The 27,532-nt window shown below is 37.0% G+C and overlaps 1 protein-coding gene across 17 annotated transcripts in view; it reads right to left on the bottom strand.

The window, feature by feature from the left end:
- The window catches only part of DOCK10 (dedicator of cytokinesis 10), a 375,674-nt gene that overhangs the window by 39,579 nt on the left and 308,563 nt on the right, over positions 1 to 27,532 (bottom strand). For 9 of the 17 annotated variants that reach the window (XR_008913927.1, XM_056807144.1, XM_001374045.4 and 6 more), the window contains exons 30-43: positions 24,711 to 24,807; positions 24,020 to 24,064; positions 22,687 to 22,862; positions 22,441 to 22,557; positions 20,144 to 20,255; positions 17,141 to 17,262; positions 16,926 to 17,040; positions 16,771 to 16,837; positions 14,577 to 14,624; positions 12,891 to 12,992; positions 6,501 to 6,625; positions 4,846 to 4,958; positions 3,324 to 3,461; positions 193 to 375 (exon numbers count right to left, since the gene is read on the bottom strand). Coding sequence is in view for 16 of the 17 variants with exons in the window: in XM_056807144.1 (XP_056663122.1) it covers positions 193 to 375; positions 3,324 to 3,461; positions 4,846 to 4,958; positions 6,501 to 6,625; positions 12,891 to 12,992; positions 14,577 to 14,624; positions 16,771 to 16,837; positions 16,926 to 17,040; positions 17,141 to 17,262; positions 20,144 to 20,255; positions 22,441 to 22,557; positions 22,687 to 22,862; positions 24,020 to 24,064; positions 24,711 to 24,807 (1,560 nt within the window). In the remaining variant the exon portion in view is untranslated. The remainder of the gene's footprint in view (positions 1 to 192; positions 376 to 3,323; positions 3,462 to 4,845; positions 4,959 to 6,500; positions 6,626 to 12,890; positions 12,993 to 14,576; positions 14,625 to 16,770; positions 16,838 to 16,925; positions 17,041 to 17,140; positions 17,263 to 20,143; positions 20,256 to 22,440; positions 22,558 to 22,686; positions 22,863 to 24,019; positions 24,065 to 24,710; positions 24,808 to 27,532) is intronic. The other 8 variants (XM_056807148.1, XM_056807150.1, XM_056807156.1 and 5 more) reach the window with 1 other exon arrangement.

The raw sequence follows: 27,532 nt of genomic DNA, 5'->3' as shown, positions 1-27,532 counted from the left end.
TTCCTCCCTACTTTTCCCAGCTGTTTTACTCCTCAAGGGGAGGCATTTTGGGTGTCTTTTATGGAGGGATTCTGGTTGTCTCTCTAATTAATTGCCTGATGCTAGTGATGTTACCCACCTAATGGTTACCTGCCATAGGAAGCTGATCAGTAACTTTGAGGGCAGCCAACCCCGAACATTAACAAGACTTACTTGTAAGTGGGACCTGACTATTGATTTCTGCTTGTTAAATTCAAAATTCTTCCTCATGAAGAAATAAAGAAGTGCAGAGGCTTCTGTCTGAGTTGACCGTGACCTGTGGTTACAGCATTTTAAGACTTCATAGCAGAATGATCCACAGAGGTCAGCTTGCCCTTGAAAGAATGCTGATGGAAACTAAAAAAAAGACAGACATATTGAACAGGGCTTATATCTCTATTTGAATTTTTTAAAAGTCCCTTAACATCACTCTCCTTTTGTATCTCACATAAATTAAGAAGACATAAATACATTTGTCAAAGTTAGGATAACATTTTTCTTCTCCAAAGTGGGATGATTCTTCTTATTGCCACTCTCTGTTCCAATCGGTTGGCATCAATCTAAAATATCTTAACCCACCTCTGAAGCCCACTGCCTATTGACTCAACAGGAGATGCACCACAAGTTTTTATTTAAAAATGTTCTTGCAGGTTGGAGTCGAAACTATTCCCACATGCAAAGGTTTCCATGTGATGTGAAGAGAGATACATAATTAGGATGGAAAGATTGTGTATCTATGTAGGACAGCCATTTGTATTTCTGTATACAGTTGCACAAACTCAGTGAGTATTTGGGAAACTATTGGAGAGGAGCGTAACTTAAGGAATTTCTTTATTTCTCCTCTGGATGATGTGCCTGGTAGTGCTAAACCAAGTGATTATGAGACACCAGAGGAGGTACCCTGGCATCTTCTGATGAACAAGTGTGGGCTTTTTGAGAGAACACATGCCATCTTCTCTTGTGCAAGAGGCTGGAAGAAGAATTGGAGTAGGGTAAAGGTAGCGATCCTCTGAGGTCAGGTGAGTGCAGGAAAGGAGGGAGCTTTAGCAATAATATTTATTGAATATTATTGAATATTTATGGAATGCTTTGCAAAGTATTTTACAAATTTTATTTTGTTAATCCTTACTTCAATCCTAGGAGACAGGTGACATCATCCCCATTTGAAGATGAGGAAATGGAGGCAGATGCTATTTAAGTGACCTTCCAAGCATTACACAGCTAAGGGGATACCTGAGGTAGGATTTGAACTCATGTCCTCCTAATTCCAGGCTTGTCATAGATTCATGCGAAGTGAATCCACTACTGTCCAATATCTTTTCCCATTTTATTATTTTTTAATTAAAATCTTCCTTACTCAATCAACAATAGGCAAACTATTTTTAAAATTGCATTGATACATCTATCTGTATGTTTTCTTTCTTTTCTTTTCCTTTTTAAAATATTATTTAATTGATTAATTTAGAGTATTTTTCCAGGATTACAAAAATTATGTTGTTTTTCTCCCTTCCCCCAAAACCCCTCCCATAGCCGGTGCAAAATTCCACTGGTTTTACAGGTGTTATTGGTCAAGTTTTACAAGTGTTATTGGTCAAGACCTATTTCCATATTATTGATATTTGTACTAGGGTGATCATTTAGAGTTTATAACCCCAATCGTCAATCAGTTGTTTTTATTTTGTGTTTCTACTTCAATAGATCTTCTGAATGTGAATAGCATTCTTTCTCATAACTTCCTCAGAATTGTCCTGGATCGTTGCATTGCTACTTGTAGAGAAGTCTATTATATTCAATTGTACCACAGTGTATCAGTCTCTGTGTACAATGTTCTCTTGGTTCTGCTCCTTTCACTCTGCATCAATTCCTGGAAATTGTTCCAGTTCACATGGAATTCCTCCAATTCATTATTCCTTTGAGCACAATAGTATTCCGTCACCAACAGATACCACAATTTGTTCAGCCATTCCCCAATTGAAGGGCATCCCCTCATTTTCCAATTCTTTGTCACCACAAAGAGCGCAGCTATGAATATTCTTGTACAAGTCTTTTTCCTTATTATCTCTTTGGGGTACAAACCCAGCAGTGCTATGGCTGGATCAAAGGACAGACAGTCTTTTAGCACCCTTTGGGCATAGTTCCAAATAGCCTTCCAGAATGTTGGATCAATTCACAACTCTACCAGCAATGCATTAATGTCCCAATTTTGCCACATCCCCTCCAACATTTATTACTTTCCTTTGCTGTCATGTTAGCCAATCTGCTAGGTGTGAGGTGATACCTCAGAGTTGTTTTGATTTGCATTTCTCTAATTATAAGAGATTTAGAACATTTTTTCATGTGCTTATTGATAGTTTTGATTTCTTTATCTGAAAATTGCCTATTCATGTCTCTTGCCCATTTATCAATTCGGGAATGGCTTGATTTTTTTGTATAATTGATTTAGCTCTTTATAAATTTAAGTAATTAGACCTTTGTCAGAGTTTTTTGTTATGAAGATTTTCCCCCAATTTGTTACTTCCCTTCTAATTTTAGTTGCATTGGTTTTGTTTTTACAAAACCATTTTAATTTAATGTAATCAAATTATTTATTTTACATTTTGTAACTTTTTCTAACTCTTGCTTGGTCTTAAAAATCTTTCCTTTCCCAAAGATCTGACAAGCATACTATTTGGTGTTCACCTAATTTACTTATAGTTTCCTTCTTTATCTTCAAGTCATTCACCCATTCTGAGTTTATCTTGGTATAGGGTGTTAGATGTTGATCTAAACCTAATCTCTCCCACACTGTTTTCCAATTTTTCCAGCAGTTTTTGTCAAATAGTGTATTTTGGTCCCCAAAGTTGGGATCTTTGGGTTTATCATAGACTGTCTTGCTGAGTTCATTTACCCCAAGGCTATTCCACTGACTGTCCCTTCTGTCTCTTAGCCAGAACCATATTGTTTTGATGACCACTGCTTTATAGTATAATTTGAGATCTGGGACTGCCAGTCCTCCTTCCTTTGCATTTTTTTCAGTATTTCCCTGGATATCCTTGATCTTTTGTTCTTCCAAATGAACTTTGTTATAGTTTTTCCTAATTCAGTAAAAAAGTTTCTTGGTAGTTTAATGGGTATGGCACTAAAGAAGTAAATTAGTTTGAGTAGGATGGTCATTTTTATTATGTTAGCTCATCCTATACCCATAGGCAAAATATTTTTGAATGAGTCTTCACATATGAACCTCCAGTCTTGAATATTTAAATTTGTGTAATGTCACAGGTTAAAGGCATGTACAAACTTTGCAGGAATATAAGGGAATAATTTACCTTTGACACAAACAACCTCAATGCAGCAAAAACATGTTTCAAAGCAATTGCCGACTGATTCACTTGTAAAAAGAGTAGGTAGGTATCAAAAATTCTTTTCATCATTGAATTCTGGCATTCAGATTGCTGGAGTTGTCGCTGGAAAATCAACAGCAAAGTTATTACTAATAAATAGAAGATCTAGTTATTTTCAGATTGTTTCCTCTACTAGAAGGTGAGCTCTTTGAAGGCAGGGAATACATTTTTTTGCCTTGTTTTATATTCCTAGAGTTAAAAAACATGATAATAATACTTGATATTTGACTGGTTAAAAGACCACAGGTCTAGGAGTTAGTTGACCTGAGACTTAGTTCTTTCTTTGACAATCAGTACCATAGATAAACTGTGTCACCTTGGGCAAACCATCTACTTAGGTCTTAGTTTCTTCATCTACAAGTTGAAGATATTACCCATTCTAGAAATATATAGGATCAAGCAGGGTTGCTTCTGCAGTTCGGTTGTTCAGAACTATGATTTTCTTGTGCAAGAGGTTTTGGTAAAGAGAAGTCAGAGTGAGGGTATGACTCATTCCAAGAAATTCTTCAATGTCCTACAAATGGAGATAATAAAGGGATAGTAGAAGTCATCCAGGTGAACCACAGGGTAAACTGAAGGAATATGCCCCAAGTCACGTGTCTAGGGAATGCCCAAGGTAGGATCTGAAGCCAGTCTCCTAATTCTTAGGCTGCATCTGGACCAAGATGGCTCTCATAGTCTTACAGTTTTGTGGTAAAGAACCTGTTTCAGTAAATTGAAAAAAAATTACATTAGGTGTATTTAAATCAGTGGATTTCAGTGGCTTCCCAATGGTGGATTAATGGGAGGAGAAAACAATAGAACAGGCAGCCACAGATGCATTGTGGCCAAAATGACTTGAGAGAATACCCACAGTGAGGAGATCCTGGAACTCCTACGGTACTAGAATACATAGATTTTGTTTTCCTCTCTGATGGAATGTAAGCTTTTTTGAGGGCAAGAATTGTTTCATTTTTGTCTTTGTATCCTCAGTGACTTATACATAGTAGGCATCCAGAAATGCCTGCTGATTGAATGAATGAAGAATCCAACAATCCTGGCTAAATTTGCCAGTTTGGGTCTGTAGGAGGATTTATCTGTTGTCAGCTTGTCTTGCACAATTCCTCTCTGTATCCTTGTTTTAGAAGGCATGACAAGCCATACCCCTCACTCTGGCTCCTCCTCACCAAATCCTCTTTCTCAAAGGAAATAATAGGCAGTTATTTTTACACCTGGCTAGAGTAATTTCCAGGTTATTATCCAACAATATTAGTCAACTTATTTCTCTTAGAACCTATTCTTTACTTAGTTGTGTTAAGATGGTAAATTCAGGGCCAACTGTCATCACAAAGTTCCTAATGCATTTTGCTCCCTGATGTGTTGTGGCTACGTGACATCAGATGCCCAGTCAACTCGCTCTGTTATAGTCTTTTCATCCTTCCAAGGAGAGTTCCATTATGAGACTCACCTGGTGGACCCGGGTGAAGAGGCTGAGCAGATCCAGAACTGTGAGGCAAACCTCAGTGGCAGTATTGGCCTCCGTGTCTACATGGTGCACAATGTCTATTTCATTGGAATTACCTAGACATAAAAAGTTGAAACATATAAATTCCAAGGCAATATTTTCATCTGGTAAAAGACATTTTTCTGAGGGGCAGATTCGAAGTGACCTAGATCACCTCCAATCATTCCTCCATAACAAGGGTTTCTCTTCACTCAGATTACCTCATTGGTGATCTTAAAAACACTGCACAAAACTCAATGGTTTCTTTGAGGATTTAAAGGCCAAAGGTATCTATCCCTCTCCATATCAAGTATCAGTAATTCTTCCTTAGCTTTCTATTTACTAATTTACAACCAATAGCATAATATTTCCACAAAGCAGGCTGCACAAATTCTCATGATAATAGAGTTCCATGGAGTAGTTGCTATAGGGCATTTCCTCCCATCTTAGCATAGTACAAAAAGTAGAGTTCATTAATCACCCTCTGTGGGACATGTATCCTTTAGTCACTATCTTAATATGTATCCCTTGTTAGACTGTAAGCTCCTCGAGGACAGGGATAGGTTTCCCTTATCTTTTTATCCCCAGTGCTTTACGTGGTGCCTGGTACACAGTAAACATTTTATAAATTCTTGTTGACTTGACTTAACATTTATATGATCCTTAGTCTAGAGCTGGAAGGGGCTTTAAAAATCATCTAATCCACTCCTTCTTGTTACAGATAAGTAATCTGAGGTTCAGGAAGGTGCCTAGCCCAAGGTCAAAAGTTAAGTATTGGAGGTAGGATTAGAAAGCAGTTTCTTTTCACCATACCATGTTACTATTTAACAAAATACTGGGCACCCTTTCTTCCTCTTTCTAACTGCAGTATATGGGTCTCTTGATATGGCATGGGTTGCCACTAAAAGATACCATTTTCTACCTTGAGAAAGAGAGCTTTGGTTCCCTCCCCAGTACACTTAGCAGCCCACAGGAACACGGTCTTAGCTATATTCATGACTTATTTGTAAAAAAGTGCTTAGCATCATAGTACCTGACACTATATGGTACTCTATATATGTTTATTTTCTTCCCTCCTGTAAAGTACTTTAAGGTTTGAAAAGAACTTTTCAAATATTATTTCAATTTTTCCTCCTCAGAGCTATTAATATTCTCATTTTACAGATGAGGAAACTGAGGCAAGAAGAAAGTAAATTACTTTCCCAAGGTCGCTTAGCTTGGGTCAGAGGTTAGATTTGGAAGTGGGTCTTTCTGACTCCATATCTAAGACTCTATTTCCAGTGCCATTCTAAGGATTTACATCCATAGAAGACTTTCTTCTCACTGACTGGGTTAGCCATTGAAGAAATGGCATAGCCAGAACTGGGAAAAGCCTATAGTCAATCCTTTTTGCCCAGGGAACATTCTCAGAGTGATGTGCTAGGTATTGGGCCTGTATGTTCACCCTCTCTCCTCCAACCAGTCTTGATGTAATTGTTTTCTAGTCTTCTAGGATGTGGTTTCACTGATAGTTTAAAAAGCTGCTTGAGCATTGGTCTCAATAGATTGGCTTCTCACACAAATTGGATGAAAATTAAAATGGGCCTCAATCTTGTTCCTAGTGATTCTGGCTTACTTACTGGTGATGGTATTATCCAACATTTGTAAGAGCTTGGGGTTAGAAAGTGCATTTTTGCCACGGATTATGGGTAAGGTTTGAGATCTGTGATGCTTATGTCCTTCATGACTGGAAGTTGTATGCATCCTGAAAGTAAGAAAACAGAAGTCATTTAAATAAATTATGCTAGTTAAAACAATGAATGCAAAAATCTAATTTTAAAAATACTTTAAAGCTTAGAGAAAGACTAATGATTCAAAGAACGAGTTATAGGATTATTAATGTGATCAGAGTAATATGATGGAAATTTCAGTGGAAAATTTAATTTCTAGGACAGGTGTTCTTAACCTAGGGTCCAGAGTGGGGTCTACCCATAGATTTCAGTGGATCTGTGAACTTAAATGAGAAAAATTGCATCTTTATCTTTACTAAAACATAATCGAAATTTAGTATATTCTTTCATTCTTGGAAAACCTTCTAAGAAAAGGTTCATAGACTACTTGAGTGCCAAAGGGATTGCCAACATAAAAAAAATGTTCAAGACTCCTACTCTAGAACAGCCACTCTGACTCCCATACACATTTCCACACATATTTTTCATTATCACTTTTCCTGTCCTCTTTGTTCTACCCTAATTAGCTATTTGCTGTTTTCCAAACTCAATGTTACATATCTTTTTTTATTCTGCTAGTAGACTTTCTGTCATTACTAGAATGTACTCCTTCCTAACTTCTTATTCCTTAAAATCCTTAGAATCTTCAAGGCTCAGATGTGCTTCTTCCTTTGAGAAGCCTTTTCTGATTTTCCTTCCCCACCACACCCAGTTGTTAATTTTCTCTTCCCACTCAAATTATTATCTACTACTTATTTGTCTACATGATTTATTCTCCTGTTTGATTACTTGCAACAAGTCTTCCCAGATTTTTTTTTAGATAACTCATGCTTACGGGGTTTGCAAAATAAAAATCCTCATAGGATTCAGTCCAGTTAGTAAGAGATGAATCCTGTCTGGTTCTAACAATGAAGTTCTTGTGTTCTTGGGAGGTAGAAACCTCCCCCAAAAGAATATCAACATCCCCCAAATCAGGCTCATACAATCTAAAAGCTCTTTTTAGTTCTTTTAATGCTCTATGGGGTTCAGAAATGAATTTTGGCATTTTCTTACACAGTGAATCCAAGTCTTGGGTGGTAAAAGACTTGTGGACCTTTGCATGTAAGATGCCAGAGTTATCAGTCAACTTTGCCGCATCTCCGAGAGGTATGATCTTGTGTCCTTCCGAGGTGTTATCTGATGTATTATTGCCTTGAGTTTCAGTCATGGCTGCCATGTATTCACCCCTATTGCCCCTATTGCTGTACCTTTAATTACCTTAGGGTCCTTGTCTATGCCAATATTCCCAGTCACATCTTCTTTAGTCACTTCCCCAGTCACCATGTCCTTCCGCTTTCCCATGTTTCCTTGTTTTTTAATCATATATTCCTGACAATTTCAGTTAGAATGGGTATCTGTTCAAATAATGCCTCCAAGTTATTGTCAAGGACCATTGTTTTAACAGCTTTCTTCTGCATGATGATATTAGCTTCAACCTTGATGTAATTTAATGTATGTACCATTGCCATGAAAACTATGTATAATGGAGGGAGAGTGTTCCAGAGAAAGGACATATCCAAAGGTATCTGGGTCCAAGAGTAGCTATAGTATTCTCAATTATTCCTGATATTGTGTTATATGTTACATAATATCCCCAGTAAACCATCAAAATCTCCATTAAGGTTGCCCAGAATAACAATTACAACATCTTTTCCATGTAATCTCTTCTGTTATTTCTACGTGTCTTGCCCCACTTAGTTATCAATATGTCAGATACTAAGTGCTTATGTCTTTATAGATGCTTTTTGACAATGGCTACTCTACCCAGGGACTCTAACTGTTGACAGTTGATAGTTAAAAATGTCTGCTGTCAGACTTCTGGGTTTGTTCTTTATAGGAATCAAAATGTATGATTCTATATAATAGGTGTTCTTGTCCTGCTCCTTAAGATGGTTGTCTTCCCCTTTGAGTTCCAAGTATCAGTTTGTGACAGTTGAAAATGGTGGATCTTTTTTTCTGGGGTGCCAAATTGTATTAGAGGGTTAGTTTGGGTATAATGGAGGAAAAGTATATGATAAATGTCCAGAAGGTAGAAGGAGGGTGAGATGGATTCTCCTCTTCAATCTTCCTCAAAATATGTGTCCCCACTAATCCTGCCTTTACTCCCTTCTACTAACTGATCTTAATGGGTGAACCTCTTCCCTTGGGGAAAGAGAGAAATCAGCTTTCTCCCTCTTCCAGTATGACAAGGAAATCAATTTAGGATACCTGACAACTTTATTCTAACAAATTGTGATTAGGGGTAAGATAAGCAAGATGTCTACAGGTTGGATTTTATAGGAAAGAGGGTAAAGGTAGTCCCTGTCTTTCTAAAATATCTTTTTCCCTCCCTCCAAAGTTGAGAGATTCAAGCTTGCCAGTCTAGTCTCTAAGAGGCTCAAGGTTTTGTGACCCCTGGTCTATCACAGTAGAGCCAATGTCCAGACCCAGAGTGCCACAGGGTGGCTATGTGAGATCTTCTTATGCTGTTCATATTCTTCTCAGGTTCTGCCACAATTCTTGTTATTTGGGGGGTGGTGGTGGTGATTAGGTTCAATGAGGGATTTGAATAGCTCAGGAGAGGAATATCTGAATCAGCCTGTCACCCTAGCTGTCTCTAGAGAGAGAGATCAACTGTCTCCCACCTGGAAACTCTCTTCCCTCAAGATTCCAAGTCTCCTTTACCGTTCCCCACTGTGGATATAAACCTTTGCATGTCTTCCAGGCTCTGTCCTTCAAAGTCTCTGGATCATTCCTCTATCACAACTGGTAAAATGTAAATGCTTCTTGAAGGTCAGGATTATTTTTGATTTGTCTTTGTATTTCAGGCATATAGTATAGAATAATGTCATGCACATAGTAGGAGCTTAAACAATTGGATTGGAAGGGATGTCTGCTTCACTAGAGATGTTTTACTGGGGACAAAAGAGATTTTGGAAGATCTTTAAAAATAATGGATTATCCTCCTTTAAAGCTTTCTCTGGTCATCAAAAACACCGAATTGCTACTTTTTGCTAAATGATGTGTCTTTGCCAGAACAGAAGTTCAGTATTGTGTTAGCATACTGAAGAATTCAAAAGCACAAGCTATTAGGAAAAATAGCTTATAATTTGCTCCCTGGAGGAACAGTTCCCATATGGGTGAAGTTAACACTTTTAAGAGAAACATTTAGTTCTTGGGAAAGTTAATTTACCAAATGGTACTCATGTGATCTTAAAGACAATTCACCACCCACTGGTGAGTACTTTATTTCTATGACTTAGCCTGACTCATTACAGAACAGATTTAATGTTAATAAATAAAAAGGCTTTGGTACAGAGTTGCCTAGAAAATGGACCTCCCCCACACTTACTGTAAATCCTTTTCTGTTGTATGATTGAAGAATCAATTTCTTCACATGTAAAAGTCATAAATGCATAAATTGAACATCTTTTAATAGCCCCTAAATTTAAACCTGTTCAGATGTATTCATTTTTATTTAACAAAATTATGCAAGTTTTGGACAGTACATGAAATTTTTTTCATAGAGAACACTTGAAATGTTAGATTGGGGGGAGGGTACTGGATGTTGGACATGACCTTGTTACTAGGCAGCTGGTACCGAAAGCTTTTGTTAGAGATTTTCTGAGGAAGAATCTGGCTTTTGGCAATATTTAATCACAACAATTAGCACTTAAAGAGCACTTTTAAGGTTTGTGAAGCACAATAGCCATGTTGAGGTAGATCCTGTTATTATTCTAATTTTTCAAGTAAGGAAACTGAGGCAGAAAAAGTTAATTGATTTACAGAAGGTCATATGTCTTGGAAATATTTGAGGTGGGATTTGAAGCTAGGTCTTCCTGAATATAAATCCAATACTCTAGCCAATGAATCATCATCTAGCTGCCTCTACTTAGATTATGGTTCTTTTTCCTTTGAAGATTTCTTATGATTTACCATTACATTTAAGTTCCAGAAGGCTGACAGGAGAAGAGCCTGAAACACTGGGGAAGGAGTTTAAGACAGCCTCACTCTCTTTCTTGGCCAGATCTAAGATGGCACCACTATGCTGTTTGTATGGAAGGATAGCACAATGATAGCCTTGGATGCTTTTTTTTTTTAAACCCTTTTACCTTTTGTCTTAAGATCAATACTGTGTATTGGTTCCAAGGCAGAAGAGCAGTAAGGACTAGGCAATGGGGCTAAGTGACTTGCCCAGGGTCACACAGCTAGGAAGTGTCTGAGGCCAGATTTGAACCCAGGACCTCCTGCCTCTAGGCCTGGCTCCCAATCCACTGAGGCACCCACCTGCTCCCTGGATCCTTTTGATTTAAAACTGAGAACAATGTTTATTGGGAAGCAAGTGGTAAATGGCTCCTTCTTCTTAGTTTTTGTTGTACCCTTCTGCCAATATAATAGATTTATAATCCAAAGGATATTTACTGTTTTTTCAATTGCCCATAAAAACAGTGCTGTGAGGAAAGAATGGAACACTGAATACTGGAAACAAATGACCATTCTTCAGTTCTCATGTCTGTACTTCAAAGTTAGGCTATTTCTATTATTATTCTATTATTTAGGCTATATAGGCATGTTGGTCTTAGGGGGTCCATGTAGGGCTGGCTTCAGGAAAGTTGCTTGAATTAGTAGAAGATAAATGAGTTTAGACCATCTCTCAGATTTTCAGGAACAACTATATTAGAGTATGAGATCCATATGGTAAACCCTAATGGGAGGATGGAAGAGGATTGGTTCTAAGATCCAGGTTCACTTATATCTGCAAATCCCAGGAAGGGCACATTGGATTATATATTATTACTGAATGTTTTTGGAGTATGTAAGGTCAAATTCTAGGAATTACAATGGCAAAGATAAAATATGGTTTATGATCTTTTAAAAACATAACTCCATTGGCATTGTAGATATATAGATAGAAAGGACTAGAGATCACTGAGTCTTAACTTCTTATTTTACAGATTAAGGAATTGAGGTCTAGAGTAGTTAGATGACTTCTCCAAGGTCAGGATTATTTCCAATGGCAGAATTAGGATTTGAATGCAAATTCTCTACCTCTATATCCAGAGTTTTTCTAATTGCGCTATGCTTCCTACTCAGATTGCTTTAAAATTTCTTTAAGAATATTGCTTTATTTTTATAAATTATAAATTTTCAGCTACCAAAGAAAGGAATAAATCAAACCAGGATGTGATATTAGCATATATATATATATATATATATATATATATATATATATATATATATAGTTTTTTTTGGGTGGGGGAAGTTGTATGGGATTCTAATTCATTTCAAGAAACATTTAATTCATTAAGTACATATTAATTTCTGAGTACTTTTTAATTGCTGTCTCCATTTTAGCAGATGTTGGTTCAGTAATATAGCTTATAAAAACCTAATTACTAAAATTAAAACTTTCATTTTTGTCTTTCTATTTCTGGCATCTTGCACAGTGCCTGCCACAAAGTAGCATGGCTCTGAGCCAATATTTTGCCATTTGGCTAGAAGGTATTTATTTATTTTGGTCTAGACCTATGATTTTATTGGTATGGAAAACTCCAATCTGGCAACTCTTTTGTAATTCGGACTGGTAGAGGGCTGCCTGGGGTCTTCAGAGTTTATGTGATTTATCCATGGACACCTGGCTAGTATGCAACTTGAAACCACATCTAATGAGTCCAAGATAAGTCCTTGATCTATTGATGGCCAGTCCTCTATAGCACTGTGAATGTGAGCCCCTTGAGAGCAGAGACTGCTTTTGTCTTTCTTAGTACCCTCAGAATTTAGCCCAGCATCTGGCTCATAGCAGATATGTAATAAAAGATTGTTGTTTGTTGTTGTGGGGGTGGTCATTCAATGGGAGGATTAGCAATTATTAAAAAGCTGCCAATACAGGGGCAAAGGTTTGTTAATCTCATCAAAATTCAAGAGAGTAACCCCAAAATGCCCCCGACTTTTAACAACACTCAAAAGAAAATTATTGACAATTTTTATTCGGTTTGACATGTATATATTGTAATAGATAGCTACCTGATCCATTAGTTATCTAGTATCCATCAAATATACCCTTGAAAATCACCTATTACAATATTTATATATATATATGTTTATATATTTGTTACTGAAATTTAACAAAATTATTTAAAAGATTTACAATACAATTACAACTTGGTTTGACATTTATATATCCACATATATATATGCTTATCTGTATCTATTTGATATTTATATTTTATATATTTTATATATTTTGTATATTATATGCATAGCAAGCTGGTGTGTCCTTACCACTGTGAGAGAAGACCTGTTGTCTGACAGGAGGAGTTAGATCCTTTGAGAGTCCCATTGTTTTGGGTTGCCTGGACAAACTTGAATGCAGCAGCAATTTTTCTATAAAGAAAGTATGCCTGTTAATTATATAACAAATGCCTAAGAAATGTAGAAACACATCCAACAAAACATGAACTAGAATATTAATCCACCAAATTGTATTCATTAATAGAGAAAATACAATCATAAGAGTCATGTTTACTGCAGGCAGTTGGCAAAATTAGGCTTGGATAAAGGACTTGACCTGGAATTTTCCTAAAAAAAAGGGGATAATAATAGAATGAAAGCCTCTTTGTGAATATTCCTCTTTGCACATTTATTGAAGGATGTTTTTTGAAATAAATGTTAACATTTTTTAAAATTTTATGATGATGTTAATTGGTGTAGTACTTATCACTGCATTCAAGTTCTCATCTTTCCTCAACTGCATTATTGAAATAGGCTCTTAAAGGCTCTTGCTTCAAGAGTCTTCCCTCCCTCACTAATTTATACTCTAGATAGCTAACAAATTGATATTGACAACTGCCTGTGCCATTCTCTGGCTCAGTAACTCCAATGACTCCGTATTATTTCTATAATTAAATATACACTCTCTGGCATTCAGAGACTTCTACAATCTGGCTCCCATATACCTTTCCAGGCTTATTGCTCTCCTTATGTACTTGAGGTCTGACCAAATTGTCCTTCCTTTTTCTCCTACTTGACTTTCCATCTTCCATCTGTCTCCTATGCCTGGAGGGGGCTCCCTCCTCCTTACCTTTTTCTCTTAGAATCCCTACTTTCCTCCAAAGCTTCAGCTCAAAGGCCATATCCCACTAGAAAGCTTTTTGGATTCCATCAAATGCCATTCATGTTTCACTTGCAAAATTACCAGGTGTTTATTTTTTATTACCATATATTTATTTTGTCTCTATTTATATGGACCCATTCTGGTTTCCTCAGGAGGGCCATTAGGAGGCTGGGACTGTTTCAGTTTAGCCTTTCTACTTCCAGCATCTAGCATAGTGCCTGCCACAAAGTAGGCACTTAATAAATGCTTATTTATTAATTGATTAAATTCTGTTAGGAATATTAATCTATATTTCCAGGAAAAAAACTTCCTTTACTGCTCTTAAATACTCTGTACCTGCCAAAGCCAAAGGCTGCATGGCAATACTGATTTAAAGCTTGAAAAAATCTAACCCTCCATTTCATTTCTTACCACAGACATATTTTATTTTATTTTTTTTAAACCTTTATTCTCTGTTTTAGTATCAATTCCAAGACAGAAGAGTGTCAAGGACTAGGCAATTGGGGTTAAGTGACTTGCCCACGTCACCCAGCTAGGAAACATCTGAGGTCAAATTTGGACCCAGATGCTCCTGACTCCAAGCCTGGTATTCTAGTTACTGTTCAAACTACCACCTTCCACCCCATACATATTTTATGATATCTTCTCTAGGTACTAGAATCTCTAGTTATTGTTCTGGTGGCAACTCACATCATATGTCAACATGTAAGGTTTATAGATTCATTGAGACTTGAACTAGGATGGTGGCTATGTGAGTGGAGAGATTATGTATTGAGGATTAATCTGATCATTTAATGATTATTTTATATATGTCCTAAAAACATTATTACCTCATTGTATTTCAAAAACATTACCTTATTATATTACGTTTGCCCAAGTATCTGAAATTTTGAAGACAAACACTGAAAGAAAAAAGAAAAGATGTCAAATTCTGCTTATTATTACCATTTGTGGGGAGTGAACCACTTACACTTATAATATTCAAAGTGCTAAGGGTCTGGGTCTAGGATTTCCCTGATATGGTAAACTCTCAGGCGAGGAAACGCAACCAGGGAAGGTGGTGATATCTCTCAGCAATTTATAGCCTTAGAGAGTTTTCTAGAAGAAAGGAAGAATTAAATGGTTTGTCCAGGGTCACTTGGTCAGTGTGTCAGAGACAGAACTCAGATCCTGCTCTTTCTGGCTCTGGGGCTAATTTTCCATCCATGGTGCCATGCTGCTTCTGAAGACTATTCCTCAGAAGAAAAAAAATCCTTTTAATCTTATTTGCTGGCTCTGTTTTCATAGTAAGCAGAATGTTTGACTTTTTTCTGGCTCTGAAGCTAGTTCTCCATCTATGTATGATCCCATGTGGCTTCTGAAGAATATTCTTCAGAATAAAAAAAATCCTTTTAATCTTATTTTCCAATTCTGTTTTCACAGTAAACAAAATGCTTGACTTGGGAATAGGAAACACTGGGATCAATCTGTTCTATCTGAGGCATCAGGCTGACTAACTCTGTAACCTGTTCAACCTCCAAGGTCCCTCAATCTACTATCCTATGGAGTTACAATCTCTCTCCATCTCGTTTTCCTCAACTACAAACTGGAGAAAAGGACACATGAAGTAACTATGTCTTAGGGTTGTTATGAGGAACAGTTAAACTAATGGATGCAAAGTGCTTTGCAAATATTAAAGCATTGTACCTGTCAGTTGTTATTATTATAATTCATAATATCACAGAATGCTGTAAAAAGTCAGAAACCATCTAGTCTACATTTATCCTTTTGTAGAGGAGGATGTTGAAGGTCAGGGAGGTCAAGAAACTATTAAGTGGTATGACTGAGACTTGAACCAGGAGTGTGTTTGAAGTACTAGCTCATGAGAGATGATAGAGTTAAAAAACAAACAAACAAACCATTCTTGCCTTCTATCTTAGTATCAATACTGAGTATTGGTTCCAAAGCAGAAGAGTGGCAAGAGCTAGGCAATTGGAATTAAATGACTTGCCTGGGGGCAACCAACTAGGAAGTGTCTCAGGCCAATTTTATACACACGTCCTTCTTACTAAAAGTCTGGCACTCTATTCACTGAGCCACATAGTTGCCCCATGAGAGATGATTATTAAATTTTCAGTCTGAATATTAACTCCTTGGAAATAGGCAAAGGCTCCAAATTAGGCTTTGATCTATTGTTTTGTTGATTAAACCGAGGAAAGTGATGGAGAAAATGTTAATCATGCACATTGGACTTGAAAGTACATCATACATTTCAGAGAATAAGTTGTTAAAATATTTGACAGCACATTACTGTTAGAAACAAACTCCCACAACCACCATGAGCAATCTTTCCACATGATATTGATTTCCACCTGCAAGCCCCCATTCATTTCACTAGGTCAGTGTTTATGAAAGCTGGAGGAATAAAAAGGCATAAAGAACCTAACTACCTACCATGTCTCTCCCTCTCTCTTTCTCCCTTTCTCTTTCTCCCTCTCTTTCTCCTTCTCCCTCTCTCTCTCTCTCTCTCTCTCTCTCTCTCTCTCTCTCTCTCTCTCTCTCTCTCTCTCTCTCCCCCCCCACCCCTCTCTTTCTTTCTTTCTTTCTTTCTTTCTTTCTTTCTTTCTTTCTTTCTTTCTTTCTTTCTTTCTTTCTTTCTTTCTTTCTTTCTTTCTTTCTTTCTTTCTTTCTTTCTTTCTTTCTTTCTTTCTTTCTTTCTTTCTTTCTTTCTTTCTTTCTTTCTTTCTTTCTTTCTTTCTTTCTTTCTTTCTTTCTTCCTACTTATCTACCTACCCACCCCATTCCTTCTATCCATCCATCCATCCATCTATCTATCTATCCATCTATCTATCTATCTATCTATCTATCTATATCTCCACATCTCTATGTCTACATCTCTCTCCCTCTCTCCCTCCTTCCCTCCCTACCTCTCTCTGTCTTTCTCTGTCTCTCTCTCTCTTCTCTCTCTCTTCTCTTTCTTTGTCTCTTTCTGTCTTTCTCTGTTTCTGTCTGTCTATAACTGTATATAACAATATAAATGACAATATATAGTTAGGTTGCAGGACTTACTCCAATATGCTGAAGAAATCAGATATCTCCGAAATGGGTGCCCTTTGCCAGTAGGAAATCAATGTCTCTGGAAGCACATGTCAAAAAGCACGAGGTTATTTGAAATCCAGTCTCTTCCCTTCTTACTTGAAAGTTATTTAAAAGGATTTCTTTACCTTCTGAAATGGTCCTCATGATGTGAAGAAAACACATAAGAAGACTCCTTGTTTCTGCTTGATCAAGCTTGTCAAATCTCATTGTCAGTCCTATGAGGGACAGTGGTCTTGCAATCTATTTAATCAAAAAGACAACAGTTAATGAACAAGATCAGACATTCAGGCTCGACCATGATGATGGGAGTGGGTGGCACCGTGGTGGGGCGTGTTTATACCTTTTCACAGTTGTCTGTCTTCTCACTGCTCTTTTCGTTAGTACTTGGATTGGAGTCAAGGCTTGCAAGTGAAGCTCTGGAGTCTCCATGGTTTACTGTAGAAATAGCTATTGATGAAAAAGCTGCAAACAAAGCCACAGCACACATACTAAAATGGGATGTATGGACACAAAAAGGAAATTAAAATGAGAAACCACAATGAGAGTTAGTATCATAGTGACACCTAGAGACATAACTAGGGTAGAGTGATAGTGGCTAGGTCCTATGGCAATAAAATTGAAGGGGTTGCTAACAGAACTTGTACTCTTTCAATGACTAAAAATAATTGATTTAAATGACTCACTGCTGATAAAATTCATAAAGATATGAAGCTATTTGAGTGTATAATTTTTCCTCACATAAATGAATTTATCTTTAAAAGTTGATTTGAGGTCCTCCATTCTGCTTCTTGCCACAGACATATTTTATGATATCTGTTCTAGGTACTGGAATGGCTAATTATGGCTCTTGGGGCAACCATGATCTGACATGTTAATGTTTCTAGATTCAATGTGAAGTGAAAGGGGCTTGAACTACGATGGTGGCTATGTGAGCAGAGAAGAGAATGTGTGTGCATGAATAAATGTATTTTATATATACATACACATATATGTGTGCATATATACATATATATATATATATATATATATATATCTAGAGAGAGAGAGAGACAGAGACAGAGAGAGAGACAAAAAGTGACAGAGAGATGAGATAGACAGAGACAGAAAGACAGAGATGGAGACAGAGAAATAGACACATGGAAAGACAAACAGAGTCAGAGAGAGAGAGAGAGACAGAGACAGACAGAGGCAGAGATACAGAGAGGCAAAGAAACAGACATAAAGTCAGTGATAGAGATAAAAGACGTGAAAGAGAGAGACAGTAACAAAGAGAGACAGAGAGACATAGAAATGGAGAATAGGAGACAGGGAGCAATATAGACAGACAGACAGAAATAGAGAGAGAAAAAATCTGGCAAACAATCTCACTTGTGAGGTGAATGAGAATGAAGATGAAAGAGTTCTGAAACTGGGTTATTGGAAGGATAATAATATTAATATGCTTGATAGATGAAGAGGAGTTCAGGAGACAGGTGAGTTTTTGAAGAAAGTAATTTGCAGTGTCTATGGAATATCCACTTTGAAATGTCTAATAGTTTATGATTCTAGATTGGAGCTCAGCAGAGAGACTAGAAACAAATTTATACATCTATAGTATTCCGCACTATCGTTGAAATCATGGGGCTGATGAGATCATCATATGAGAGGACAGGGGAAAAAGTAGAAGAGGGACAGTCTTGGGGCACAACCACCATCAATGTGCATGACACAGATGAAGAGTGTGCATTTTGGAATGGCTCTAAACGAGGTGTCTGAGAAAGTTAACTTAGAGTCCTGGGAGATATAGCCTCCCAGGGTTTAGAGCCATTCCAAAACACGTTAGAAAACAAAGAAGATTGAGAAGGATTGGTCAGGTAGTTTGGAGAAGAACTAGAAGATAGTCAACAGTGCCAAATGCTGCAGAGGGGGTGAAGAAGGATAAAGTTTGTGAAAAGGCTGCCATATTTGACAATAAAGAGATCTCTGGTAACTTTTAAGAGTCCAAGGTGAGCTGAATGATGAGATTGTTCTCTAGAGGGAATTGATAGCACTGTATATTATCATCCCCCCCCCCCCCAAGGAATTTAGCAGAGAAGAAAAATATAGGATAATGGCTAGCAAGGATGGTAGAATCTAGTGAGGGTTTCCTCTTTGAAGGATGGAGGAAAGTTGGGCATGTTTGTTGATAGCAGGGAATGAAACAGAAGAGGGAGAGAGAGAAAGAAAGAGAGGGGATAGTTGTTGCATTCTGTTGGAGTATAATAAAAATTCACAAAGACCTTTTTTGAGGGTTTTTCCCCTTGGGAACAGCAAATGAAAGTAATCTTTCCAAAATAGCTAACAAAATTATATTTTGAAGCTGGAATTATAATTCTCAAAAGTGAACAGTGATAGACTTTAGATCAGTAACAGAAAGATGAATCATGGCATCTTAGGATTTAGAGTGAGCAGGGACCTTAGAAATCATTTGGGGAGCAGCTGGGTGGCTTAGTGGATTGAGAGCCAGGTCTAGAGATGGAGGTCCTAGGTTCAAATCTGGCCTCAGACACTTCCTAGCTATGTTACTCTGGGCAAGTCACTTGACCCCCATTGCCTAGCCCTTACCACTCTTCTGCCTTGGAATCAATACGAAGTATTGATTCCAAGACAGAAGATAAGGGTTTTTTAAAAAAAGAAATTATTTCCCCAATGGGTTATACGCTATAGCATCATAGATTTTAAAATTAGAGGGCCCTTAGAAGCCATACAATCTAACCCCCTCATTTACATTGAGGAAAGGGAGACCCAGAGAGATAAAATACCAGATGACCATTAAGGAGAAGTTAAAATAAGTGGAAAATGCAATGAGAAGTGAAGGCTTTCATCCAGATATGTAACCAACTAACCAATCAATCTACACAAACTTAACAAGTACCTTTCTAGGTATTTGAGATGCAAAGAAAAGGGAAAACCAATCCCTGCCATTAACTTCCTTAAGAGGAAGGCATGTTTTAAAAAATGGGCTGAAGGATCAGAGTGAGTTTCTGATATTTCCCAACTTTAGGTAGGATGAAATACATTATAAACGCTTTTCATGGAAACTGGTGACTGAAAACTTTTTCTACAGTGCAAAGCCATTGAGGAGATGGAGCTGGTATACGGAGTGACAATGATGGGTTAAGTACAAAACTGAACAATATTCAGTTAGGCTATTACTTAGGAGCCTACAGGAAAGGCTAATCTAGTACAAAAGGGATTCTCTCTTTCTCTGTTTCTTTATGCACATATGGCACAGACTCACAGAAATGAACTAATAAAAATGGAACGATGCGATGAGATGTGGATGAAGTTGAGAGAACATGAATTCTCATCAGTTTCCAAGTACCTGCTATGGAGTTTAAGACATCTTTCGAAAATGATGTGTCCACAGAGTTAGCATGCTTCATAGCTGACTGGCTCTGAAATCCTCCATTGGTGCTCAAGTCGTCCCTTGATCCCTGTATTTCAAAAGAAACAACCTGACTCATTGTAACAGCTCAATTTACAATGATAATGGGTTAAACTCATATGCAGATTCTTTATTAAAATTTTTTATTGCAATATATTAGATTAGCAATTTTATCCCTCTCCAAAACCAATTTATCGGATAACAATGAAATTTACCTTTGTCTGGGCTGCCCTGGTAATGTGTGGACCCTCATAAGATATGAAAACTTGAATAATGTTACTGCTACTAGCTCAGAGTGAAATGGCACTGGGAATCTTCCTGTGATTTTGGTTTTTTAAGTATCAAATGGATATAAATTTGCTAGAGTGGGTAGAACCCAATTGACATGCCAATCTATGATTTCACAGATATTCTTTCCCTCGATACAGATGACAACACCTAAGGTTGACAGCTTTTCTTGGTTAGTGTGGCTAAAACATTAAATGCCTCATGGTTAGCCCAGAGGCTGTAGCTCTCTGAGCTTAGTTGGGTCATTTGTTGGATAGCAAACACATGGTGGGTCATTGGACTCAACGTCTGCTCTGTTGTCATAACCCTCAAAAATTCAGGGTCCACACCATGGCAAGAAAATATTTATAGGATTTTAGTGATGTTAATTGATATAGATGTTGAGGATTCTGACAGTATTAAAGCTGAGTTTTTAGGAAACTAGCTGAGTGGATGATAGCTTTTGGTTGGAACTTTTATCATTCTCTTGGCTGGCATAGAGGAAGCCATGGAAGTTTCTATGGAATATGGTAGAGTGATAAGGGATTAGGGGTGAGGATTGCAACAAGGGAATTTGGGAGAGCATGGCATGAATTAAACAGGCTACCTGAGGCTGTAATAATTAGTACAATTCTTTTGTGGAGTGGGGGGGGGCAGAAAGACTAAAAAAATCATAGGGTCTAGACCTATGATTTTATTAGTCTAGTAAAGGACTCTTAGTAAGGAAACTCATTTCATTCAATGCAGTAGTCTGCATTGTAGTCTGTTTGTAACTTAGAGAGGAACCTGTTACCTAAGAAAGTTAAGTGACTTTTCAAGGGTTATACAATTTGTACATGTCCAAGGAAGGACTGGAAGCCAAGTTTTCCTTCTTCTATCATGCCATGCTGTATTTCTATGGCAGGGAATATTATTATAGTTATGATTATTAGCAGAAAACAAGGGAAAATGGAGAGAATGCTCTGTGGATGCTTAAGATGGAGTAACTGATTGAAGTGAACATTCTAAAGATATAATTCTGAAATAGGTGCTTAAAATAACTTGTTTGAGGGGGCAGCTGGGTAGCTCAGTGGATTGAGAGCCAGTCCTAGAGATGGGAGGTCCTAGGTTCAAATCTGGCCTCAGACACTTCCCAGCTGTATGATCCTGGGCAAGTCACTTGACCCCCATTGCCCAGCCCTTACCGCTCTTCTGCCTTGGAGCCAATACACAGTATTGACTCCAAGATGGAAGGTAAGGGTTTTTTAAAAAAAATAACTTGTTTGATATGATGGGCCATCCAGACTTAATTCATAGAATCAGGAACTTCAGAATTCTACTCCACCTGGAGATTAAACTATCCAACCCTTCATTTTCTTTTTAATTTTTTAACCACTATCTTCCATCTTAGAATCAACAACCAATACTTGATTTCAAGGCAGAAGAGTGGTAAGGGCTAGACAATGAGGGTTAAGTGACTTGCCCAGGGACACATAGTTAGGAAGTATCTGAGGCCAGATTTAAACTCAGGATCTCTCATCTCTAGGTTTGGCTCTCCATCCACTGGAGACACCTCAGAGCTCCCCTAACCCTTTCACTTTATAGATGAGGAAATCACTTATAGGAAGAGATTCACTCAATGTTACAGTAAAGGCAGTGGATAGAGTGCCAAGTCTAGAATGAGGAAAATCTAAGTTCCAATCTGGTCTCAGACCTTTATTTGCCTTAATTTTCTCATTTGTAAAATGAGCTGGAGAAGGACATGTCAAACCATTCCAGTACCTTTGTCACGAAAATTCTAAATGGGGTCATGAAGAGTCAGACACCACTGAAATGACTGAACAACAACAACAAATTTATTGCTTTTCCTACTGCTTTTGCCATTTTTTCCTACTTTTACATCATTTAAGGGAAACCTGAGATAACTTCATAATATGACTGTTAAAAGAAAGATTAAAATAAAGGTTGGAAACATTCTGTAAAGTTACCTGATTAGATGTATTGACTGTAAAAGGGAAAAGATCCTTCAGATAGATCCTTGGCATATTGTCAAGCAGCATCCCATAGAGAGGCATGTATAAAGTGGCTATTTGTGCCTGCTTGTCCTAGAGAAAAGGGTAACCAATAAGTAAATAAATAAAAGAAACCTTTAAAAGAAATCAAATTTTAGGTTTTATTTTTGATAAATGTAGTCAGGAGTTTCAAGGGGTTCTAAGGAGGGAGAAATCACTTACTGGTTCCCTGTATCGATCATCAAATGAATGCTTCGCCATTATATTTTTAAGAACAGCTAAAGCTAAGTGTCTGATATCTTGGTCTTCCTGAAGTGCAAAGCCAACCTCTCGGAGAAGAATTCCAATTAAGAAGTGTTTGCGGCAAAATTCATTGGTGACAGTATATTCAGGCATATCTTGGTCAGGAAAGATAAAAATCTCATTTTAATACTGTAAACTGAGAATGTTAAAAATTCCAATAATAAAGAATGTATTTAGAATGGAATACTGACATGCCTAAAGGACCTCATAAATATTGTGCTAGATTGTACCAGCATATAATTTATTGGGAGTGATACGTGATAACTATTTCAGGCTACTCAGATGCAATCTAATGAAGCAAGGAGGATAATATGACTTCCAAAAGTACTTAACATTTTCAAATAATTCACCATCTATTTTTGGGCAACATGACCTTTATATAGGGGTTTTCTAGTTTAGGAAACTGAGGTAGATGATTTTATGTTAGGAAAACTGTCCAAAGTCATAGAGGACAACCAGAGCCAAAAATATAACAAAGTCTTCTAACTTCTATTCCAGAAACTCCATTTAACCAAAATATTTTAAAAGTTTCTAGTTTTGTTTCTATCAAAACAAACTCATAAAACACAGCTAAATGCCATCTTGCATGAAATGTTATGACATGAACTAGGCTACAAGTTCATCAGAGGATATTTGCTCCCAAAGGATCTTGGTATCATATATTTAGAATTAATAGAGATCCTAGAGACCATTGAATTCAACATCCTCATTTTAAAGATGAAGAAATAAGCAAGTTAAATGACCAGCTCATTGTCTCATACTAATTGTCTGAGGTAGGATTTGAACCTAGGTCGCCCTCACGCCAAGTCCATTCTTTTAGAAACTACATTACCTAGTTGCTTAATTAGCTTGAGATATTTCAAAGAATTAATACACACATACAATATTTGATTATGTAGACATATTTGGGAAGGGAATTTTGTTTATTAGTCAATACTAGAAGATTCCAGATACCTTAATAAGTTTAAAAACATCAAGGGATTTAGTATTAAAGAATAAAGTACAGTAGAACGTGAGCTCAGGGAGACTCGAGAAATTTGAGAAAGTTAAAATCCAACTGATTATTAGTTATATATAATACAAAGCTGCCAGATATATGTCAATATCTGAATGAGAAGAGTCGTGTAGATGTGACTAAACATTTCTTTAAGTTAAGTATCCAAGTATTATTCCAGGGACCATATTTTGATGACAGTTTTAAAGATGAATGCATTATTATAATCTCATAATATACTCATGAACATTTATTTACCTGATGCATGTAACTCCTGAGTTGATTCGGAAGGTGTCAAAGGATCTTGAATGAAAATAAATAGGAAATAAAAGATTAGCTATTTGTGTGAATAGACTTTTTTTGTGGTAGTAATCACATCATGGATCTTTTCTATGATGTCTAAATTGGTGGTTCTTATTGGAAATTGAAGAACAAGCAAAATTATGACAGGGACAAGAATGTAAGGGTATCCATTTAATAACATGTTTTCTGAAAAAAAAATGTCTGTGGTCCTATTTAAGGATTTCAATGGGAAAATACACAAAAAATTTTCAAAAGTGAAATTTTATTCTTTATCTTCTACTGAATATTAATTTTCCATACTAAACTTTTCTAAAAAAAAAACCTAATTCCTTCTATCTACTATTTCTACAGTGAGGAATCTACAGCCAGGAAATCTGACCTGTTTCTAGATAAAGGATCAAGTTATTGATTCTGTTAGTGAAGAACTGATAAGACACTGTTGTTGAATGACTGAAATCACCAGACCCAGAAGTGGCAGATCCAGCAAAACTGATGAAAAATATATCTTTGATAATTATACACTTGGGCTTCATTTTTACTAAACTAAGCACAATGTTCCTGGATAATCTTGCTGTATAGAGAAGCTGAGATAAAATGGATAAAATTATGTTCATTTTTAGATAAAAAAGAGGAAATGAATTATTACCTGGAATGTTGGCTGACCTTATGGGGAGACACAAAGGAATAAAATGTTCATGATAGCATACTTCTTGAAGGAAATCAAACTTGTACTGGCAAAAGGTCTGAAATGGAACCAAAGTCTATCATTAGGTACCAAAATAGTTGATGAAAATGTCATACACTAATAATTTCCCTCATGCTCTTGCATAATCACCTGTTTTGTGAGCATGTTGTATTTTGGAAAATTAAAAGTTTAGTTCTCTCTAAAGTCTTAGAAGTATTTCTTTCTCTCCGTCTCTCTCTCTCTGTCCCTCTGTCTCTCTGTCTCTGTCCGTCTCTATCTCTGTCTCTTTTCCTCTATTCCTCTCCACCCAACTTAGTGTATATCAGATAGCTGGTCTTGGAGCCAGGAAGACTTGACTTTATGTTCTACTTTTGATACATGCTAGTTCCATGACTGGGCAAGAGACTGAGCTTCTTTCATATTGTATATAACTTTTTAATTTTTCAGAGAAAGTGCCAATCTGCACTGATGGAGGGAATTTCTTCACCTGGAAGTTCTTTATATCAATGAAATTGCAGGTTCTGTCCCTATTTCCATCCATTCTTCTTAAAGATCTATGTATTTTAGTAAAAAGAGTCCTCCAAGATTTAGTCAGCAGATCTTGTTTCAAACTCTAGCTCTACTTCTTTCTATCTGTGCTCCTGAATTGTCCTTTCTGGATCTCTGTATCCCCTTTTGAAAAGAGAGGGAAATGGACTAGGCTCTCCTTAAGTCTCCTTTTAGTTCCAACACTGCATTTCTGGGAGTGAGATGGTTCATATTTGGCCTCAGACACTAGCTGTGTGACTAAATAAGTTTCGTAACTCTGTTTGCCTTAGTTTTTTCATCTGTAAAATGAGTTGGAAAAGGAAATGGTAAACCAATTTTGCCAAGAAAATCCCAAATGGGGCCATGAAAAGTTGGAAATGACTGAAATGATGAAACCATGAGCTATGCCATGAATTGTGGCTGAGTTAAAGCTTATTTCTCTATTATTCTCTACTACAACATTTAGAAGCATGGGTTGAATAGCATTTTCCCTGTAAGATGTAAATTTATTCACAATGGTTCTACACTGGTGCCTCAGTGTGGTGTGTGGAGGGGTGGCCTTTGGCTCTCCAAGGCTGCACCCATTGAGTAGAATCTCTGGAAGGTCTTAACTGCCAAGTTTGTGACAGCTGCCAATGTTGGTCCCATGCCAGACTGTGTGTCTGTTGGCTGAGAATCAACCTTTGCTAAGATCTGAAAGGCTCATTACTAGAAAGTTGGCTAAGAGGTGATGAATTAGTGGAGTATATTACAGTTCTTGAAGCTTCATGCTAAATTGTAGAGGCTTTGCAGTCTACATTGGCAGAGGGTATGATCACATAGATTCAGTAATGGAAATCTGACACATTCAAATGTGTAAACCTTCAGAAGATGATCCTCTACAAGCTCATTACAAAGGACAGCTTTGACCCCGAAGATCAGGTTATTGTCCATACTTTTTTCCAGATTAAGGATATTATATTGTTTCCTTACTGGGAGCTCCCTGAACCCCTCATTTTACAGACAAGGAATTTAGGTACAGGTAAAGAACATCACTTGCCCAAGGTCACATAGGTAATAAAAAGCTGAGCCAAGATTCAAAACTAAAACCCCACTCCCATCCCTTTAAATTGGGACTTTTCTCAAGATACCACACTCAGCGCTTGCCAAGTGTTAATGTCCATTGCATAGAACAAATATTTGCAACCTAAAACAATCACTACAATAATCAATCTCCTTATTTGTTATTCAGTTGTGAAATATAGTTTAATAAGGTTTTGCATTACAAGTATAGGCAATTACAAGTTTGGAGAATATTCAGTGGGGCTGTTAGCCACAAATGAAATTATAAAATATTTGTTGAAAGATTATTTACTAGTTGACTATTGATGCAAATGGGCAACTAGGTGGCACAGTGGATAGAGTGCTGGGCCTGAAGTCAGGAAGACTCAGTATCTGGCTTCAGATACTTACTAGCTGTGTGACCCAGGACAAGTAACTTAACCCTATTTGCCTCAGTTTACTCATTTGTACAATGAGTTGGAGAAGGAAATAGCAGATTACTCAGTATCTTTGCCCAGAAAACCCCAAATGGGATCAGAAAGAGTCACATATGACTAAAACAACTGAAAAACAAATTAAAGCATATGGGAGATATTTGTTTCTGTCATTTAATGATTACTTTTGCCTTCAGAGCAAATTGGTTAAACCAACATCAACATATGAACCAGATACTCTTGCAGTGGTCCACTCCCCAGTATTTCTGAAAGCTATAGTTGTTTAAAGTAATCCCTACTCCTCATGCTTTGGTCATCCAGTTCAGGTTGGAGTGGAAGACTGGTGTCAATACTACCTTTCAGCCTAGGCAGCGAGGAAAGAGATTGGGCATATCACTTAAAAAGAGGATCATTTGCCCTGATATATAATTTCTATTTCATATCAATAACACATCAATCAAATAAATATTTATTTGGTTGTATTTAGGATTGCTTTTTTATTCAGAGTTTTACATGATTCTAATTTCCTGTCACTAACTCTAATCAATCTATCTATCTATCTATCTATCTATCTATCTATCTATCTATCTATCTATCTATCTATCTATCATTTTGTCTCTCTGTTGCTGTTTGTCTGTCTGTCTGTCTTTCTCTCTTTCTTCTTGTTTTTTGTGTTTATGTTATCGAGACTGGGTTTCACTGTCTCATCCAGGTTTGGTAGTGCAGTGAGAACTTACAAGCTTGATTGCAAATATGATTGGTATACAAGCTTTAACTTAG

Source organism: Monodelphis domestica, chromosome 8 (genome assembly GCF_027887165.1).
Source record: "Monodelphis domestica isolate mMonDom1 chromosome 8, mMonDom1.pri, whole genome shotgun sequence".
NCBI lineage: Eukaryota > Metazoa > Chordata > Mammalia > Didelphimorphia > Didelphidae > Monodelphis > Monodelphis domestica.
The sequence above is the reverse complement of the archived record's forward strand: the minus strand, read 5'-3'. Positions and strand labels throughout refer to the sequence as shown.